Source organism: Delphinapterus leucas, chromosome 13 (genome assembly GCF_059928025.1).
Source record: "Delphinapterus leucas isolate spDelLeu-1000000601 "Yukka" chromosome 13, BTC_Dleu_Yukka2, whole genome shotgun sequence".
NCBI classification, from domain to species: domain Eukaryota; kingdom Metazoa; phylum Chordata; class Mammalia; order Artiodactyla; family Monodontidae; genus Delphinapterus; species Delphinapterus leucas.
Genome location: NC_143141.1, coordinates 7,050,279 through 7,071,135, shown reverse-complemented (window position 1 = coordinate 7,071,135; position 20,857 = coordinate 7,050,279). Strand labels below are relative to the sequence as shown.

Genomic DNA, 20,857 nt, shown 5'->3' with positions numbered 1-20,857 from the left:
TGAATTATTATTAAAATTAATTTATATTTTTATCCTGAATATCTGAGAAATAATGAGCACAAAATATGCAAAGGAAACAAAATAAATTTGATACAAGTCAGTTATCCTATAGGTTTATTTGAAAAATGTATGTTTATGTATAGAGCACTAGTTCACTGGTAGACACAGACCAGATGTTCAAAAAGTACTTGTTGATTGACATTTTGTAGAACTGCCACAAATCTTTGCTATTATGTGTGTGTTTTGTGTCTAGAATGTCCATTTGTGTCCATAATGTCCATTCAATAAGACATAGATAAAACGTTTATGTTCAAAAAGCAATCATTCACTTTTTTTCTTTCATTCAGTAGAGACTTGCTGTTAGGCAGTGGGTGTATTTTAATACAAAAGACATCATCTCTCTGTGGTGTTTAAAGGCCTTGGTTATTCTCCTTGAACCAAAGTGGTAAATACTGTAATAAATAGAAATCTCTATTTCTTGCTGGCTCAAAGAAGTAGGCTAAAATTATGGCTATAGTTTATAATTCCTGCTCTGTTATGAATTAGAAATTTTTTGGCAAAATACCACATTTTAAGTCATAAATAAATAGCCCATTCTGAGCAACTTCCACCAAAAATTATTCTCCTAATCCTTAAAGGCAAAAATTAAAGATATGCATGGTGGAAAAAATCCTAAAGCTATTTTGCATATGCTGTATATGTTACACTTTTTGCAAGTCAGCTCACTTCATTCTTTTTCCTTCTTCTTTCTATCTCATATCCAATCTTAAGGAGGCTCTTTTTAGAAAAAATTAACATATCAACTAAAATCCCACACTCTTACTGATGTGACCTTGGGTCCAAATCCCTTCTCTGCATCCTTGATGGCTTGGTGGCTTTGGCAAGTTCCTTAATCTCTCCCAGCCTCAATTTCTCCATTCATGGAATTAGGAAAGAAATACATTCCTTATAGGTTTTCTGCAAAATTACATGAAATAACCTATGTGAAATCCTAAATAGGACCTCAGTAGATGGAGTAATTTTGTTATTACTATCAAACACTGTCATATTTTCTTGAATACTGATTAAATTTGAAATATTTAACTTGTTCATAGAAATGAATCTGGAGAAACCATAAGAAGTGTAATTCCTAACCATAATTAATTTTTTAAAAACCTTAACTGAACTTCTGAATTTCTTCTAATTTTGTATTCAGGATTCCAAATTTCATTCTCAGATGCACCAAAGACTATAAAACATCCTTTGTTAATGGTGGAGAATAAACAGCTTCTTATAAAACAAGACTTCATCATCCAAGAGTTTACAGATTTATATCCAGTGATTTGATTTAAAAAAGAGAAAAAGCCTTTTTTTGATTCAAAAAAATGCATCTCAAACCACTATAGAATAACAATTATGACTCTCCAGTTTTTATTTTTATTGCTGGGTTGAAAAAGGTGACTCTACAATGCCTACACCAGGAGGATATAATTCTACAAATAAGGGCCCAGCACGACATTTACGAGAAAAGCCGAGTCCTCCTGCGCAAAGCTAATTGGTGCTCAGCCAATGGGCTTCAGGGCGTTGCAAATAAAGGCACCTTCTCCACTGGGCTGGCCAGACGCAGTGTTGTCTCTGCCTGTGGAACTTCGGGAAATGCTCAACTCCTATCCCAGCAGAACACATCTGTGGTCAGCAAAGAGAAACCGCACTTTGAAGATGAAGCATCTTCTTGCCCAATTCCCATCCATTTTGGCCATTTATTGCTTCTGCCTACTACAGATTCCCTCCTCAGGTAAGGGGACCCCTTCAACAGACCCCAGCTGGCCTGAGCTCTAAGGAAGACTGGGACAGACCTTGACCTTTCAGGGCACTTCTGGAGGGAGTCTAGCTTGGTTCCCTCACCTACCCTCATTTCTACCCTTTGGAAATGGCTTCCATCGAAGAGGATGGACAGAGCTAGATGCCGCAGCCTTTTACCAAAGGAGGTTACTTCCCCCTGTGGAACTGCCTTTAAACAGCTCCTGTCCCAGGGCTGGCCCCAGGATGTGCCGCCGAAATTGTGAGGAATATGAGTCGGGGGAGGACTCCAACGTGTTAGCCATTTGTGCTCTTGGAATTCTGAAGAGATGAGAGCAGAGACGAGCTTAAAGTCCCAAAGACTGAGGATTGAGGAACAGTTGGAGAAGGGCGGTGTGGGAGCGGGCATAGGGAAAGGGAATCTTCTCCTAGCTTCTCCTGTGGGTCTGGCGGGGAAGGTGAGGGTGTTGGGTGGGGGGGCAGAGGCCCAGGGAGCGCAGCTGAGGCCCCATGCCTTCCAAGGCTTGGGCGCTGTCCGAGGTGCTGACTGGACGCGGGTGTCTCTTCACCAAATTCTGAGTACCAGTGCTTTTGTAGGGAACAGGGGTTCCCTGTAGGGAACAGGGGTTGGGTATGGGGTCCTTAGTCGAAATTTGTTACCCATCTCCAGGTAACTCGCTATATGATGCAGGATGAGGTGGAAGCTCCAGCTGGAAACACAGATTATTTCAAAATTTTAGAATTTTCCATTAGAATTTTGGTTTCAGGGAGTAGAAAATCTTTGAAAATATATTCAAATAGAAAATATGTTTGAAATAGCATGCTTGTTTTGCCATGTCCTGTAGTGTAATCACAAAGCCTAGGCATTGCAAGGAACCATGGAGGTCATCTAGTTTAAACTCTCAGGAGAGCAGGGATCGCCTCTATGATTTCCCTAGTTGATTACTTTCAGTGACACCCAACTCACAACCAGCCAAAGTCAGCCAGTAGCTGCCTCCCCTGGTTTCCAATAGAAACTTGTTTTGGAAATTTCTTACTACCTTTTATTTATCTGTCTATATATTTATATCCACCTCCCTCTTTTTCCGATTTAATTTTCTGTTCCCTGAGGATAAGGTCCCTATGGTATTTATCATTATAGTGTTAGCACAGAACCTCTTAATAATTCCTTATAAGATTGGTTTGAATTTCTTTTCATTTTTGAATAGCTCCAATCATCACAAACTTCTTTACACTGAGCTGAAATCTGATCACATGCAACTTCTAACCACTAGCCCTAGTTCTGCCCTTTGGGGATATACAGAATAAGACTAATATTTCTTTTTTTTTTTTTCCGGTACACGGGCCTCTCACTGTTGTGGCCTCTCCCGTCGTGGAGCACAGGCTCCGGACGCGCAGGCTCAGCGGCCATGGCTCACGGGCCCAGCCGCTCCGCAGCATGTGGGATCCTCCCGGACTGAGGCACGAACCCGCGTCCCCTGCATCAGCAGGCGAACTTTCAACCACTGCGCCACCAGGGAAGCCCAAGACTAATATTTCTTATGACAGTTCTCAAACCAGTTGACGGCAGTTAACACACACTTCCTAATTTTTCCCTTTGCCAAAGAAAACTGTGCTCAGTTCCTTTAACTCACAACAAATCCTATCATTTCAAGTAGGACTATTACCTTTCAAGGTTGGGACACTATCTTTTGAATCCAGCACAAGATTGCCTCAGCTTTTTCTTGGCTTATAGTGAGATGGCAGGGAGCAATATATCACTCAGTATTTTTTTAAAAAAAATACTACTCTTGAGCCAGATATTCCCTGTCTCAGATTTTTAAAATCTAAATTCAGGGTCTTATATTTATCCCATTTAATTTCATCTTCTTAGTTTTGACATATCCCGTTGATTCTTTCAGTTGCAGTATTAGCTTTTCCTCCAAGTGTTGTGTTACATGCAAATGAGATGAAGACTTCATCTAGGTCAGATAAAAGTTGGCCGGTATAGGGTTCAGCTGCAGTACTTACTCAGCTCATTACCAGTAGCAACCTTCCCCATATCCCTATTCCTGAAGCGTCTGACGAAGAAGAGAGACAGGTATCCGTATTTCTTAAAAGTTCCAAGAGTGACTCTGATGCACATACTTACTGACACCATCTCTTGATATCCTGTCCTTATATATTCCATCAAAATATTACCAAAAGTGGGGTCCAGCTGCTCGCCACTCAAAAGCCAATAAAGAGGCAAGGTTGGTGGAAAGGAAAGCTTCCTTTATGTCAGGTGCTGGCAATAAAGCGGGGTGGACAAAGGCCTGTCCAAAGGCCGACTCCCCAGCCACGACCCCCCCAAAAAATCAGTGGGCAAGAGCTTTTATAGATGGAGGGAGGGGGCTACTTGCAGAAACAGCACAGTCAGCTCTGACGGTAATCTTGAAATTGGCCATGTGGTGGTCTGACCAGCATCATCTTGATTGTTTTAAGTATAGTTAATCTTCAGTTCTCGGGTCGGGTTGTTCCCATTTCCTTGAGGCCAGTTCTCAGAATTGTGGCAGCTTATGTCATGGCTACAGCCTGGTCAGCGTGTAGTTAACTTCTTCCACCTGATGGAGGTTTTAGTATCTACAAGACAGCTCACAGGATATGGCTCAGAATATTATCTATAGCCCTTGAGAAGGAACTAAAGGTCCTTGACTTTGCTTACTGACTAAACTATTTTTATTTAGTCTTTTGGGAATGTTTTCTTTTGTTTCTGCATTTTCTCACTTCTTGGATTAAACTTATCTTTTGGCTAAAGTTTTTCTACAGACAAAAGGCAGGAGGAGGACATGAGGGGGCAAGGACCATAGGGCTCTGCTCCATTTCAAAAATACAAATTAAGTTGTTAACTAGGTAATTTTTTCCCTCTCTCCTAACTTGCTAACTCTTGTGCTGCTAACTCCTGGTAAATAAAAAAACATGCAATTTTTAATTAACTTTGGTACAAATCTCAGATTTGCTAGTGGTAGGTAGAAGTGTGTTTTCTTTAACAATCCTTTTAACAACATGGTATTAATAGAATCGCTGTGTGCTCTTCATGGTAAAGATTTAAAAGTTAATGCTGGACTTTCCTGGTGGTCCAGTGGTTAAGAATCCATCTTGCAATACAGGGGACGCCGGTTTGATCCCTGGTCGGGGAACTAAGATCCCACCTCCTGCAGGGCAACTAAGCCCACGCACCACAACTAGAGAGGAGCCCATGTGCTGCGACTAAGACCCGATGCAGCCAATAAATAAATAAATATTTTTTTAAAAAAAGTTAACGCTACAACCTCTTTTCTCCTAATAGAGATTTTTATGATTTCTCACAATAGGATTTCCTCGAACTTTAGCTGATCCTCCAGATGGCTTGGATATTGTGAAGCTTGAGGTACACCACTGTTCAGTAATGTGAGATTTTTATTTAGCCTTGGCCTTGAAACTATCAAGTGGATAACGTTCACTTGAAACTATTTTAAGATCAGATTCTTGGCTGCAGCAGAAACGCACTGTTTTCATTTTCATGGCTTCATTTAAGTCATCTTGGGAGTTGCGTTGAAATTTATGGCCACTGTGTGAGAAGATAATGCAACGTTCATAAATGAGGCAACTTTAGGATTTAATTTTTAATTCTATTGATTAAGGGATTTGTACTTATCTTTGATTCATTTTCCTCATTTTTTAGCGGCTGGCATATCGGGCAACTCTTTCTAGACAACCTAAGGTAAAACAATTAATATACATATGGTAATTCTTTTATTTATAGCAGTGCACCTGCTTACACCATAATTGATATCTGTAAATAAGCACACTCTTCTGTTACCTGTAGGAGAATTCTGCGTGCACGTGTAAGTGTGTGTGTAAGAATACAGTTATAGGAAATAACGAGTGAATCTCCTAAATATAAATGACCATCATCTGCATTCTTATAAGGATCATAATCACATATACATATCATATACGTGATATACGTGATATATCAATCACGTATATACACAAAATTACACGTCAGGTGGGGATACGGTATTGATCCAAACAGACCAAATTATCTGCTCTCATGGAACTTATATTCTAGTTGGGGAAGTAGTCTCCAAGATAGATAGATAAAATTTTAAAAATATTTTTTTCTCTAAAAAGAAAAAAAATAAATAAAGCAAGGAAGGTGCATATGAAATCTTGAGAGTTGGTGTTCATCACCTGGAAAATCATCTTCAAATTCCTTGGTTATTTTGTGGGGGGGGCTTGAAAAGTAATGGTATAAAGTTGATGAACATGATAACAAAAATATATTGCCTACTGGGCAAAAATATTTGCCCAATAGGTGTCCAGAACACACACACAAACACACACACACACACACACACACACACTTCTGTGAACAGATGCTGACAAAGAGACCGGAAGTTGTAAAAATAGTAAATACTTTCTGCTGATTTAGAAATGGTGATCATAAAGAAACAGAAAGTTAATGTCCACTGAGCCTCTGCTATGAGTAATTTTGGTTCATTATTTTGTGTGTCTGTGTGTGTGTGTGTGCCCATATTCATGTGGGTACATGTACACGCATAACAAAGAGAGAAAGAGAGAATATGTAAGTATTGGTTACTGCAGAAACCCTCCACAAAGTCTGTAGGAAGTTGCTCACAGCAACAAAATTAGACATGTTACTAACAACTTTCATTTCTGTCTTGATTGGAGTTTGAGCTGATTCAACAATGTTTAGATGTAAATGAGATGAGATCAATAGTAACGAGATATTTACAACATCATTCACAGTACCTCTCTGAGTAGGATATGCTGCCAGTACAGCTTTTCCTGGGCTGTCATCCATGCAGACAGAACAGGGTGGTGCTCTAACAAGGATTTAGAAATTAAAAGCTGGACTTTCTGCAAGAACAGTGAAGATTCATGTAGAAAGCTTTTAGGGAAAAAAATTTGGTCAATATGAACCAACCCTAAGAAAACTGAATTATAGGGTATGCCCAGCAGCAAATTAAAAGTTGCAATCGTTATTTTATCCCACCTCTTAGTTAGATGGCTATCTGGGAACTGATTAGGGTATTGCTTCGATGCATCATAGAGTATGTTTTTCCCCTGAAGACTGAAAAGGTAAAATAAGATTAAGTTTTAAAATAATGATATCGCTGGCAACTTTCCTTTTGGCAAGGTTCTGCATCAACTATAGTCTTATTAAGCTTGTATAATGGATTTCTTTTTAGAATGCCAATTTATTTCATAATATTCAGGTAAATCAGGAAGGTCCCCGGTGTAACTTCTCCTGGAAACCTGCCCCAGTAAAATTCCATGTGACTTACCCTCATCATTTTCTTTCCAGGATAATCAAGACATATACAAAAGGGTGAGTACCACCAGCCTAGTAACAAGAGCATGCAACTACCACATTTACAGCAAGTGATGCTTAGAATTAAAATCAACCTTTTTTTCCCTCTTATTTAGTTTTTATTTCATTACTCCAGAACTCAGAAGCCAACGCATCCAGTTAAAGCCGGGATCAGTATTTTATCGTAATCATCTCTCTGTAAAAGTCATTCTCCTCTGCACGCCTTTGTCCTTTCCCGTTTAATATATGCAGATAAGTAGAAAAACAGGGGCCTTCCAGAAACTCTGGGTAATAGCTTTCTAGGTGCTTTTTCCTGGGGCTGCAGGGATTCTCTCTCTCCCTCTCTGGGGAAGGGGTTGGGGGAGGTTGACAGATCTGAAAAGCTAGAGAATAATTACAGAAAAGGAAAAATTAGTAAGAAATAACTTTTTATTATGCACTTAAACAGATGTACAAGAAGCCTGGTAAAGACTGAGCTCTATTTACATTGCTCCATGTTACCTTCTGTGTTTTAAATTCTGAAAAGCGCTTTGTGAAGTGTGAAGTACCACATTCTCAATAGTGACCTGTGGGTGTGCATCTTTCATCACTGTCACAGTGTGTATGGGCTGTGGGAATAAAAAGCATCGCCTCTAACTCTCTTATTATAAATTGGAGTTACCCTCAGGAACAGATTGTTGAAGTGAATTTCTGCAGGGTATGATTTGGAGAATATTGGGAAGGTCATAGAATCAATCCAGTCAGAGTGATTGAAATTCTACTATTAGAAAGTCACTTGTTTATATAGTCAAGGCTTTCCAAGTCTTCAGAAAGATCCTTAAAATAAACAAGTACCAAGCAAAATGTTTTTCCCTTTGAGGCAAAGACACAAGAGTAGTATAGATTTAGTACTGGGGATCGGGTAAGGATGGGAATAGTATCAGGACAGGCCATGGGCACTGCAAGTTGAGAAGGGTCAAAAATGGAAGGGAAAAGAGAAAGACAAATACCATATGATATCACTTATATGTGGAGTCTAAAATATGGCACAAATGAACCCATCTACAAAACAGAAGCTGACTCACAGACATAGAGAACAGACTTGTGGTTGCCAAGGGGTGTGGGGAGTGGGGAAGAATGGAGTGGGAGTTTGGGGTTGGTAGATGCAAACTATTACATTTAATAGAATGGATAAACAACAAGGTCCTACTGTAGAGCACAGGGAACTATTTTCAATATCCTGTGATAAACCACAGTGGAAAAGAATATGAAAAAAAGAATATATATATGTGTATAATTGTCACTTTGCTGTACAGCAGAAATTAACACAACATTGTAAATCAAATATAGTTCAATAAAAAAAGATTCTTTCTAGCCTAAAAAAGAAAAAAAAAAGAAAATGGAAGGGAAAAGATAAACTCCGTGTCTGTGACACGAATTAACTTTTACTCTGAGCTGAAATACTCAGGGAGGATTCACAGGACTAGATAAGACAGGGTATGTATGTCTGAGTGTGTGCGGGCAGTCACAGATGAGACATACAGGAGAATAAAATGAATGGGGGCGGTGGTTATGCATGCTGCCCTTCCACATCATCCCTTAGATAAGGAGAGCACACCTGGGGAGCCAGAGAGGATCTTCATGGAGATGCTTATCTGGGACGATGCACTCCACACTAGAAGGACAGAATGTTTGGGATTAAGGCAGATACAAGTCTGTCTTACCCTAAGGGAATATTTTTGAGTGATGTGTTGGAATGAAATGTGCTAGCAAGGCAAGCGGTTCTTTATTGAAATCATAAAATTTCAGGCTTAGGCTTGGAAATGGATTTTACTCTGAAAATTAAACCCATTTGTAAGGGAGTGAGCAGACAGGAATGCACATAGCCCTGGGCCTGGGCCCGGTGCTGTCTGACCCTCACCGTCTCTTTGCCGCAGTTTCCTCCTGTGCATTCTCTAATGCATCTGGCTGCTAAGCTCGCCAACCAAAGGATGAAAAGATTTCGGCAGCACGTACGTACTTGTTCCTTCCACCATATTTTTATGCCACTAAAAGTTCACTTACCCGTGGTGAATGCCTGTTGTCCCCTTTGGGCTCACTGGTGTTTTCTCCTTGTACAAGCTCCACACGGTGGCTGCAGGGCAGGGAATGGGGGAGAGGGGCTGTGGTCCAGCTCCGTGACCATGGGCTCCTCCTCTGCGCTCTTCATCTTTTCCCATTTTAGTTTTCGTGTTGTTTTTTCACTTTCCCTGCCCCTTCCTCTTCCTCCCCATGACATGGACACTTGCCTTGATCACATACTCTGCTTCCCATTGTCCCACCTGCCCTTTTATTCTTATGGCAGAGCTTCGTTTCTTAAAAAAAAAACAAAGCTCTGAAACTAACACAACATTGTAAATCAACTATACTCTAATATAAAATTAAATTAAAAAAACAAAAAAAATTTTAATTAAAAAAATTTAAGTTTAGAAATGACTAGTTTCAAAAACAGCTGAACCTGTTCAAAATGTCCATCAAGGTTTTGTTGCGTGGTAGCAGAACAAAGAAACAAACACAAATTTTTGGACACTGTGAGTCCAAGTAGGGTGAACGACTCATTCCAGTTTGCCCAGGACGTTCCTATTCCTGGGTTTAGCTCTGAAAATGCCAAGACCCCAGAAAATCGCTCACTTCCTGAGAAACCCATTGGTCATCCTAAGCGCAGGCCACAGTTTGCTTGGATACTGGTGTCAGACTTCCAGGTTGAGTCTGCCTCCACCATTGGGCCAGACCCACAAGGAAAGATGAGCTGAAGAAGCTGAAATGGCATATCCTTGAAAATCTGCCTAAACCAGGAGTCAATTTCAAGTCGAGGCTATTGGGAAGAAGAAGCAAGTTTAACATTGTCCTGGACCCTAAGGGTAACCCGACCAAGAAAACACACTTGCCTTCCTGAACAGACAATTGTGATTGGCTCCACAGTTAGCTGTTTTCTTGAAAGGCATTTTGCATCTGACTTCCGGCTACCTTAGAATGGAATCAGGGAGGGGCAGGGTCACAGTACACTGCAAGCCTCGGGGATGAGTTTCCTATTAGATGAACCTGGGCCTCATTCCTTCACAGGATTCCGGAGCTGCTGCAGAGCATCTTACCAAGAAGGTATGTAAGCCCTGAGCAAGCACCACCCCCCAAAAAAGATCTACTTCTCAAAGACAGAAGGACGGGGGAGTGCTTGAAGCCAGGCCACCTTGCAGCCCCTTTAGATCACTTCTGTAAAGAACTGGCCTCACACTATACCCTAAAATTCTCTGAGGCTGAGCATCTAATTTTGGGTTTTCCTGGGCTTGTCCTGGAGCAGAAAGGAATCATGGAGCGATGCCCTTGGACGGCACTATTTCGTCTCTGTTCTTCCAGATGCGTCACCTGGGGCCATCTGCCCCTGGAGATTTGCTTTCTGGCTCAGGGGCCCACAGGCCAGTTGTGCACACTTGGGGAGGGGTGCAGCATCTGTGCTTCTCCAAGTTGACCGTGCACCATGAACACCTGGGACCTTGTTAAAATTCAGATGGCTGGGCCCCAACCCGAGATTCAGTGGGCACCTGAGATTTTGCATTTCTAACAAGTCCCCAGGTGTTGTTGATGTTTTGGGTCTGGGGACCATACGTTGAAAACCACTAACATAGACATCTTTGAAAGACCTTCGGCACAGCGTGGTTGCATAATGGTTTGTGTTTTTATGTTGAAGGATCACACTGCCACCTTGGAAAGACCATTTTTCCTTTTCAGGGTAAAGCATATTTCCTCTTCTCTGTTTTTCACCCCAATTCTCTCCTACCGCCCCAATTATGGAGTTACTGCAGAATGAGCCCAGACAGGCCCCCATGGCGAACTGGTGAATCATTAGGGGAACTTTCTCACCCTTCCTTAGGGGGATGACTCGATGCTTGGAAAGGAAAGGGTCCAGCGGACACGGGCTGCGCGCACCAGGGCTCTGGGAGGAGCTCTGGGGCGGGAGGCGGGAGTTCTGCTGATGGACAGACGCACGGGCCAACCAAAGTCGGAGTCCGTGTTCCAGAGCCTGAAAGTCCGGAACGCACGGGCCCGATCACAGTGGAAATAGGAGTCTAGGCGTCCTTTTCCCCAGGGAACTTGGAGCTTCTTGCAAAGGTCACAGAGTCACAGATGGTTCCATCTGCATTCTGTGGTCATTGGTGCTAAGAGATGCTCTGCAAAGATCAAATACGATCGAAAACACTGTACCTGACACTCTCCGAGGTTTACAGAGAATACCATGTGCTGCAGGAAGCAACCTGTTTAACTTGGCTCAGTCATACTTTCCCCAAACCCCCATGACATCCCAAGTACACATTTTAAATCTGCATGCCCTACTAGTGGTTGTTTTCTGGAAAGTACTTGCAGAAACAGTGGGTCTCCATGATGTCTTTAGGATGAGAAGTCCTGTGATGCGTTGTTTAGGGATCGTCCTGCCACATAAACAGAGGCTAAGGGGTGGAGTGGTGGGGTGAGGGACAGTGTCAGGGCCATAGGAGCAGCAAGGGTCCTGGAGCACTGTCCCAGAGGATCCACAGAGTAGCAGTGACTGGGGCTCTCCAGGTGAGCCCCCAGGGAAGCTGCTAATGCCTCAGTTAGGAGAACAGAGCCTTAGGGCATAGAGAAAGGATCTGGAACCAAGAAAGAGATTCCAGGCAGTATGGTCTCAGTACTGTAAGCTGCTCCTTTTTTTTTTTTCAGCCAAGGAATGGAAGAAACCTTGACCTTAGCACCTGGTAGGATCGTCCAAGGCCAGCCTCATTGCAGCTCTTCTCCTCCAAACAAATGTTATCTGTCTGACGTGGGGCAGTGAGAGGCAACCAGAGGGGTGATAGTTCCAAGAAAGGGAGGCCATGTGAAACCCCTAAGGGGTTCCTCTGCCCCCTCCCTTTCCTGCTCTCAGCATCACAGAGACCCCACGGCAGCCTGGCACTGTCCCAGACAATGCAGCCTTTGCTTCATGCCAGCTCTTTGCAGGTGTGTTGTCTCCAGCAGTGGCTGTGAGAGGACAGAAGCTCCACAGCTTTTGTGACTTCTCACCTGGCCCTTGTGATGAGGCAAAATCCACCCTGGCATGCTTGGTGGGGAGAAGTTCTCTATAGTGGGAACATTTCCGATTAGAACCAGGCCAGGCTGTTCCCTCCATTCAATGATGCTCTGAGACCTGGAGGTGAAATCTGGTGAGATTTCTTGGCTTCTGGCCTGTGGCAGTTCGAGTCCCTGCACATGAGCAGCTCTGGGCCACCACTGTCTCTCATGTTGATGTGGTCCCAGGGACATGAGGCCACTGTCTTTCAGAGGCATCCCAGCCTCCCTCCTGGAGCCCCTGGACCAACTGACAGCGACTGGGGCCCTGGCAGCCCAAGGTGCCTGAGAGAGCTGTCCAGATGCTGGGGAGCATAGCCGCCCTGGCCAAACTGAGAAAGATGTTCCCTGAGGCCACAGCTCTCACACTGACCTAATGGCCTGATCAGTTACAGCAACAAACCTTATGAGTACCAATTATGGGCATTTATGACATGCTAAATTGAGGTATTTTAAAATATGTTATATAATAACATGACCCTGGGCCTCATCTCCATCCTGATAATGATTCAATCTGACCTGTACATTTTTCTTTTTTCTTTTCAGAATTCAGCGGCAAAGGGAGTCTGGATCAGATGAGGCAACTGAGCATTTGTTTTGAACAAACATCAAATTTCTTTCTGTGAACAGTATTTAAAGAGAATTCTCTTGCTCTCTCTTCACTAGAATATTCAGTTGTGTAAAAAATAAAGTAGCATTGACGCAACATTTTCATTTCTTATTTCTTATCGGGTATATTTTTTAAGTAATAGGGTATGTATGATTAAAATGTGCTGGTTTTGGTGTTGTTTTATCGTGTTCCGACAATCTCGTTATTGTCGAGCGTTGAGAGCACAAGCCCGGGAGAGCCTGGCCGGCTTCAGATACTGACTCCGCTTTTTAGCTGGGGGATGGTGGGCTGGTCACTTCCATGATAAAAATAACAGCACCTTCACATCATTTTAGAGATGACTGAGGAGATGGTCCACATATGGGGCTTAGCATGATGGTACCTAGTGAGCACTCAGGGAGTGTTGGCTCTAATTACATTTCAAAGATGAGTTTTGTTACACAAATGGTACCAAAGGGACTTGCCCTATGGGAGCTGCTTCTATATTGCTGACCAAGGGCTCGAAGTTACAGCATTAAGTTAACGTATACCAACTCCAATATGATCCAGCAATCCCACTCCTGGGCATATATCCAGACAAAACTATAATCTGAAAAGATACACGCACCCCTATGTTCATGGCAGCACTATTTACAATAGCCAAGACATGGAAACAACCTAAATGTCCACCAACAGATGAATGGATAAAGAAGATGTGGTGTGTATATATATATATATATATATATATATATATATACACAATGGAATATTACTCAGCCAAAAAAAAGACAGAAATAATGCCATTTGCAGCAACATGGATGGACCTAGAGATTATCATACTGAGTGAAGTAAGTCAGAAAGAGAAAGACAAATACCATGTGATATCACATATGTGTGGAATCTAAAATAGGACACAAATGAATATATCTATGAAACAGAAACAGGGTCACAGACATAGAGAAAAGACTTGTGGTTGCCAAGGGGGAGAGGGGGTGGGGGAGGGATAGACTGGGAGTTTGGGATTAGCAGATGCAAACTAGTATATAGAGGCTGGATAAACAACAAGGTCCTACTGTAGAGCACAGGGAACTCTATTCAATATCCTGGGATATTCCATGGTGGAAAAGAATGTGAAAAAGCATGTATATATATATATGTATATATACCCACATATATGTATAACTGAATCACTTTGCTGTATGGCAGAAGTTAACATAACATTGTAAATCAACTATACTTCAATAAAATTAAAAAACTAACAAACAAAAAAATTCCACATACCAACTCCAGACTCCTCAAGAAACTGTGAGGCTCAGGCCTTTACCTTCTCAGGTGCCTCCTCTATAAATGATATTTGAGGGGCGTGGATGTATGGAGGGGCCCTGACGATACATGCCATGAACTTACACTGCACTCAGCCTTCTTTCTTTGAAGGCTCTCAAGCTTCTCATCAAATTTAAGAGTCCTCCTTTTAAAATGTCATTTAGACATCACACTTCTAGGATTTGGTTTTTATTTTCACCTTTATAAGCCTTTGCAATAAGTCTCAAGCCTATTTTCTGAAATAGAATATTTTAAGACCCCTCTGTAGACCCTGTCACAAAAGATGAGATGAGCCAGCCCACTTCCATGAGACAGTGGGCTGCGCGAAGATCCAGTGGGTGAGATAGAGGTGCTGGCCCATAGGTCTTTCACTAAATGCCGGAGTCAGAATTCAAACCCAGGTTTAAATGGCTCCAATGTCTACAGTTCTTCACCACAATGGGCTGTCTCCCAGGGAAACGGAATCAGCCCTTGGCTGAGGTCAAGAGTGAGATTGTTTTCCTCACTTTATATTTTAAAGGCATTGGGTCTTCACAGTACGAGTTGCCCAACCACACGTGAAATTGTTTACATCAGTCCTTTAGTTTGAAACTTTGGGCCTTTAGGAGAATATGGTTAAAATAAGAAGAAAGAAAACAACTTCAAGTCAATGATGAAAGACAAACAGTGAATGTACTAAATAAGTTAGACACCAAAGTAGAGTGATTTTTAGATCTATTATGAAGAGTATCGTAGCTTCCTTTAAAATGTCCTGAGTAGGATTTATTTTTATAATTAAAATATCACACTTTAACATACATTTGAAGTGATTAAAAGCATCAGATCATAATGCAATATCAAGGCATTATTTATACATGATTTAATTAATAAAATATTTCCCTTTAGACCTTATTACATGCCTTCCATACATTGATGGTGCCATTTATGATTTGATCACACCTTCTACCCAGGGTCCCTCCATCTAGACTATCTTGTCATCATTATGTTTTCCTCTAGTGCTGGGACAGTTAATGTTTGTGAATGTTGTTAAAAGACTGATGGTTTTAAACTAAAGTTAGACTGAACTGGAAAAAAAAAAAGAGTGAGATGGGATGAGGGTACAAGGTTGAGCTGCACATGAAGTTACAAAGCTACAACTGCTACCCTCTCAGCCCTTGACTTATTAGGTAGAGATGGTATACCTAGTGCAAGGTCAGAGTGGAGCAGGAGTTCATCATGGCTAAGGAATGCCAGAGCTATTCCTGATTTGGGGCCAAGGAGGGATCTGGATGAATTGGGGGAGGCTAAGCAGGGACCCTACCCAACCTCTGCTTGGAGTTTCAGATTCTTTTCCAATTCAACACGTTTAGGGAATTCCCTGGTGGTCCAGTGGTTAGCGTTCTGCACTTTCACTGCAGGGAACTATGATTCTGCATGCCACGCAACATGGCCAAAAAAACAAAAGAAAAACAAACAAACAAAAACCCAACCATGTTTAGACTGTCTGGCTTTCTTAGTCTTTATAAAGGTATTTATCTTGTCTACCTCAATACCTGAAAGAAACAAATTTTCCTCGCCCAAACAAACCCCATCCAAAGAGCTGGAAAAATACGCCTTCTGGAAAGGTTTATTTTTTTTTGCTCAATTCTATGATCTCTTTGTTGACTCTTGGTATTTCAGTTTAATATTAAAACCATCAATTTGCCTCAAGAGATTAAGTCACAACCAATAGAAACCCTGAAGAAGAGGCAGTAGGACCTATTTTATTTATAGCCTTAGTCTTTGCCTTCCAGACATTGGTGAAACGGAACTTAGAGGGTTGCTGTAATAAAGCAGAGTCCAGAAGAAGAGGCTTCACTGCACAGCAGCTGCAGAGATGCTAGGGCTCTGGGCAGCCGGCTGGTAGACCATATGTCTGCAGGCTCGGAGGAGGGGTGGTTGAGGGAAGAGCTACCATTTGTCATCTTCCCAGGGAAAACTCACCTTGACCTGAAGCAGGTGAAGAAGAGTGAGGAGAGTTTGTGGGAAGGAAAGCCACAGGGGAGTAATTTGTGTTTTTTAAGATTTTTTTTTTTTGATGTGGACCATTTTTAAAGTCTGTATTGAATTTGTTACATATTGCTTCTGTTTTGTGTTTTGTTTTTTTGGCCGTGAGGCATGTGGGATCTTAGCTCCCTGACCAAAGGTTGAACCTGCACCCCCTGCATTGGAAGGTGAAGTCTTAACCACTGGACCACCAGGGAAGTCCCCACAGGGCAGTAATTTTATGCTCAATTGGCATTTAAAGAGATGGACAACATTGTAAAATGTATCTTCTTACAGGGGGAGGGTCCTTCCCACTCAACTACCAGACAAAGAGACATTTTGGTAATGAAACTTGTATTACTTACAGTAAGAGACCAAACAATACTGTGGTTTGAAGAATAAATACGTTTTTCTCTCTAGCTTACAGTTCTGACATGGATGACCCAGATCAGTGGAGCGGCTCTGTTCTTTGAGCTGTTGAGAGGCACATGATGGTGAAAATCATTGCCCCTCCCCCAGACCCTGCACCGTCAAAGCACGGTTGCCAGGAGTCTGTGCTCCAGCTTGGTGGGTGCACGTGCATTGTTTTAAGGTCCAGGCCTGGAAACGGCAAACATCACTCCCCTCCGTTGGAGAGAAATCAGCAACAGGCCCACACTCAGGGAATGTGGCCTCGGGGGCCACGTTGCACTAAAACCCTGCTGCTTTAGATTTAGAAGAAGAGAAGAAGGATTCTTGGTGGGTAACCAGCTGACTAACACAGAACTCAACTTTGAGGAAGCGGAAAGGATTCTTCTAGCAAGGTACTAATGCTGTGATATGCCAGGGGGAGAAGGATGTTGGCTGTGCAAAAGCCTGCCAGGGGCTGGTTGATGCGCTACCGGCAGGATCCAATATACCCCCTTCCCCATTTCATCTGAGTGGAACATGATAAACTGAATGGCTGAAACTGGAGGTTACGGAAAAGAGGCGGAATCCCATGGACCAGATTACCCAGAAGAGGAAAGGGAGAGGGTCTAAAGAGGAGGGGTTAGGGTTAGGGACTGCAGGAAGGGGTGGATGTGTGGAGCTGCCCCGGAGAGCTGAAATGAAGGTCCATATTGGGTGAGAAGATGAGTAAATGGTAAAGAGACTCCATTCCTGAACATGCCTGTGAATATTCTGTGAAAGGATGAGAAGGTGTGGCTGGAACCCAAAGTAAAGCACTGCTTTGAAATTCTTCTGAATCCTGAGCGTGCAATCGACTTATCTAAGGATGAGCTGGTCCACCTTCCTCCACCATGGGGGCTGGGGGAAGCGGCCTGGGGGCTGCTGTGGGACTACCCTTCTCTAATCCAGTCTAGCGAGGAGCTTCTCCCCAGGGGCTCTGTTGACCCACACAGGCAGATTTCCCTTGACCTTCTCCCCCGGTAACCTGTACTTGACCCTCGTACCCCTCATTATTCTTTTAACTCCCGATTCGTCGTCTGTCTTCTCTTGCAGACATTAAAGCACCATGAGGGCATGAGGGCATGGATCCCAACTGTCTAGGACAGTGCTATGCCTACAATTCTTTTTTTTTTTTTTTTTTTTTTGCGGTACGCGGGCCTCTCACTGTTGTGGCCTCTCCCTTTGCAGGGTACAGGCTCCGGACGCGCAGGCTCAGCGGCCATGGCTCACGGGCCCAGCCGCTCCGCGGCATGTGGGATCTTCCCGGACCGGGGCACGAACCCGTGTCCCCTGCATCAGCAGAAGGACTCTCAACCACTGTGCCACCAGGGAAGCCCTACCTACAATTCTTAATGCATGCTCAACACACAGTAGGTGCTCAATTAATAACAGTAAATTGAATTCCTGGGAGGCCCTAGGCTTGTGGAGATGCTGAGTTGAGATCCCTACCAGGGCAGCCAGAACACTCCTGGGGGTTCAGAGCCACCTCTGGCCTCTGTCTGCATCAACCTCAGGACTTTACACAGGGCGCCTGATCTACCGAGGCCGTGGGTACCTCCCACCCTGGCCAATCACTCTTAGCCGTTGGACGCTGAGCAGCCTCCCTGCCCCTTCCCCCAACCCCTTCCCAGCTTCTCGGGGAAGACGAGGGAAGAGGGGGTACAGCGTTCAGGGAAGAGATTGTGGATAAAGAGGGGTTTTTATCCTGATCCAAAGGTCCAGCGAGCCAAAAGGCAGGGGTGCATCAGAGGAGACAGGAGGCTATGGCAGGAGGCTAGACAGGTAGGGTTCCAGGGCAGGAGGTGCTTGTTGCCTCTTCAGCGGAGACTGTGGCAGCTGGCAGCGTGTGCAGCGTGTTCGGAGGCCAAGTCCAGATGGTCTTTGATGGACAATCCCTTCCCAGCAGCCTCCTCCAGAGGAACACATGGTTAACCACCACCATTACCCCAGTTTGAATAACCAGAATGAATAATCATGACTTAATAGGACATGACATCCTTATATCCTTGGTCTTGCATGCACGCAGCGATCTTCCTGCTTTTTTTATTAGCTCACAGGATGTGCCTAATAAGTAACCACTTAGGTTCAATCTAAACATACCTGTAACTAAAATACGTTCTAAAATGCAGTGACGCTCATTTGCAACACAGCATATACCCTACATTGAGACAGGGGCTGTATGACACCGAACATGGCCAAGAGTGTGATCACCCCCGAATCAGAACTCCTAGGTCCGGACCTTTGATTTCTCCACCAGGTTGTGGGGAATGAGCTGCGGAAGGAGGACACCATCCTGGTGATGGACATGAAGGCCCACATCCTGCTAAGCTCCTTCTTGCTGTGCACAGCCCGCTGGAAGGGATTGGACTTGATCTTGGGCACCGGTCGCCCTGCTCTTCTTGGCTTGCAGAGCCCTGTTGCTGGCCAGCTCCGGCATGAGGGCCGAGGGGTAGGGCAGTTTGGTGGCCACGTAGCCAGGTGCCACCACGTCCATTCTGAGTATCCTGCCCCTCTCCAGGTGGCCATGGATGCGGCTGTGGGAAATACCGACCTGCTTGGGAGGTTTTGTTCCTCTGGGCTCCTGGCTCCTTCTGGACACAAAGGGACATGACTTGTAGAAAGGGACTAGAGGAAAGAAATCGACAAAGTCAGGCAAGAGTCCTTCAAAAACATTTAAGCTGACAGGGAACAAAATGATAAACAATCCTGTCATCAGGGAGCTACCAGCCTAAGGAGATACGCTCAGGGAGATACCATAACATGACATGGGCTTCGCTGCTTCTCCCTGAGGGGAGTGATTCAGGTCACTGCCGACGGCAGGGCTTTCGGGAGTACTGTGGCGCCAGTAGTTTGTAGAAACCGGGTCTCCTGGGACTTCCCCGGTGGTCCAGTGGTTTACACTCCGTGTTTCCAAAGTCAGGGAACTAAGGTCCCACATGCCACGCAGTGTGGCCAAAAAAAAAAAAAAAAAAAAAAAAAATCCAGGCCTCCAGCTTGGCCGGTTTCTTCCTCTGTCTGCCAGGGAATGGATAACAAACACTGGTAGCCCTCCCCAGCAACTGGACACATCTGAATTCCCTCCCTTCTGCTGCCTCCACCAATGAAGCAAACTAGAGAGATGCTCTGGGGCCCATTGGGACCCTCACTTGTCTCTGAGATGCTGCTTGACACAGCATTTTGCTGTCACCACTTCCCCTCCATCAGGATCTCAACAGACTTCGGATCTCTGGTCTCCTTATTCCAGGGTGAGCCACAAGCATGCAGCCTTGTTAGAAACATGGAGCAGACTCTGGTCTCTTCTGTCAGGAGTGTTTTCACATCCTCTGGAGCTGAGGGGTTGCAGAGCATAGAGCTGGTTCCCAGAGACAGGGCCACCCTGTCAGTCTCGGGAGGCAGGGCCCTGGGGGGTTGGCAGGTGGGATGGCTGTACCCGCAGGCAGAGGAGAAGGTGAGGGTTTTAGAAAATACTCCATCTTTTAAAGGAAGTGCAGTGGAGGGTGCCTGGGGCAGTATTTGCCCACTTTGATTCCAGTTCTTGGCAAAATCCAGTCACCACTCATAGCCTTGGGAGTTGACTTAGCTGAAAAAGACTTATTAATGAAACAGGGTTCTCAAGTGTGTCGCCTTGATGCTTCTAGAAGAACTGTGGGCGAACACTATGAGAATACCTTAGGGAAGATGACCTCCAGGTGCTGAGTCCACAGATGGAGACGCTTCTTGGGCTTGATGGTCCCTGACGGTCCACCAGTAATGTCCCTCCTACTGGCGTCTTCAACTTGTCATATGTCACTTCTCACTATGAAAACAGTATGTGTTCATTACATGAAACTTGCAAAGTACAGAAACTAGTTTCCTGTTTGCCTGCCACCCAAGGAAACTGTTAATATTGTCACGCATTGCTTTGAAATCTTCTATTTTTAATTTTCAAATTAATGTTTGTACCAACTAAAAGCGTATCTGTTACCAGAACTAAGGAAGCCACAGACTTGGTTCCCAAAGGAAAACATTTCAACCAGGACACAATTTCATCACCTGGAGCCTCCTGCTTGAACTGACTGAGTGAAAAGCAGACAACCTTTGTGCACTGAAACCCAGTAGGGCTGCTCCAGGCAAAGATTCTCATTTATTTATTTACTTTGGCCACGTCGAGCAGCAGGCAGGATCTTAGTTCCCTGACGGGGGTCGAACCTGTGCCCCCTGCAGTGGAAGTCTTAACCACTGGGCCGCCAGGGAAGTCCCAAAGATTCTTATTTCTAACCCCTGGGATCATTGCCTCTGTTAGCACCTCTGCCGGGATGCTT

General features: G+C 43.9%; 1 protein-coding gene across 1 annotated transcript; it reads left to right on the top strand.

Annotated features, from left to right (window-relative positions):
• The first annotated feature begins 1,419 nt into the window (after positions 1-1,419).
• On the top strand, positions 1,420-19,009 carry NMS (neuromedin S). The gene is made up of 7 exons (XM_089894196.1): positions 1,420-1,774; positions 5,112-5,167; positions 5,462-5,500; positions 7,112-7,135; positions 7,234-7,286; positions 9,033-9,410; positions 18,967-19,009. The coding sequence occupies exons 1-7, from the start codon at positions 1,549-1,551 to the stop codon at positions 19,007-19,009; spliced, it is 819 nt and encodes a 272-aa protein (XP_089750322.1). The 5' UTR covers positions 1,420-1,548.
• The last annotated feature ends 1,848 nt before the right edge of the window (positions 19,010-20,857 follow it).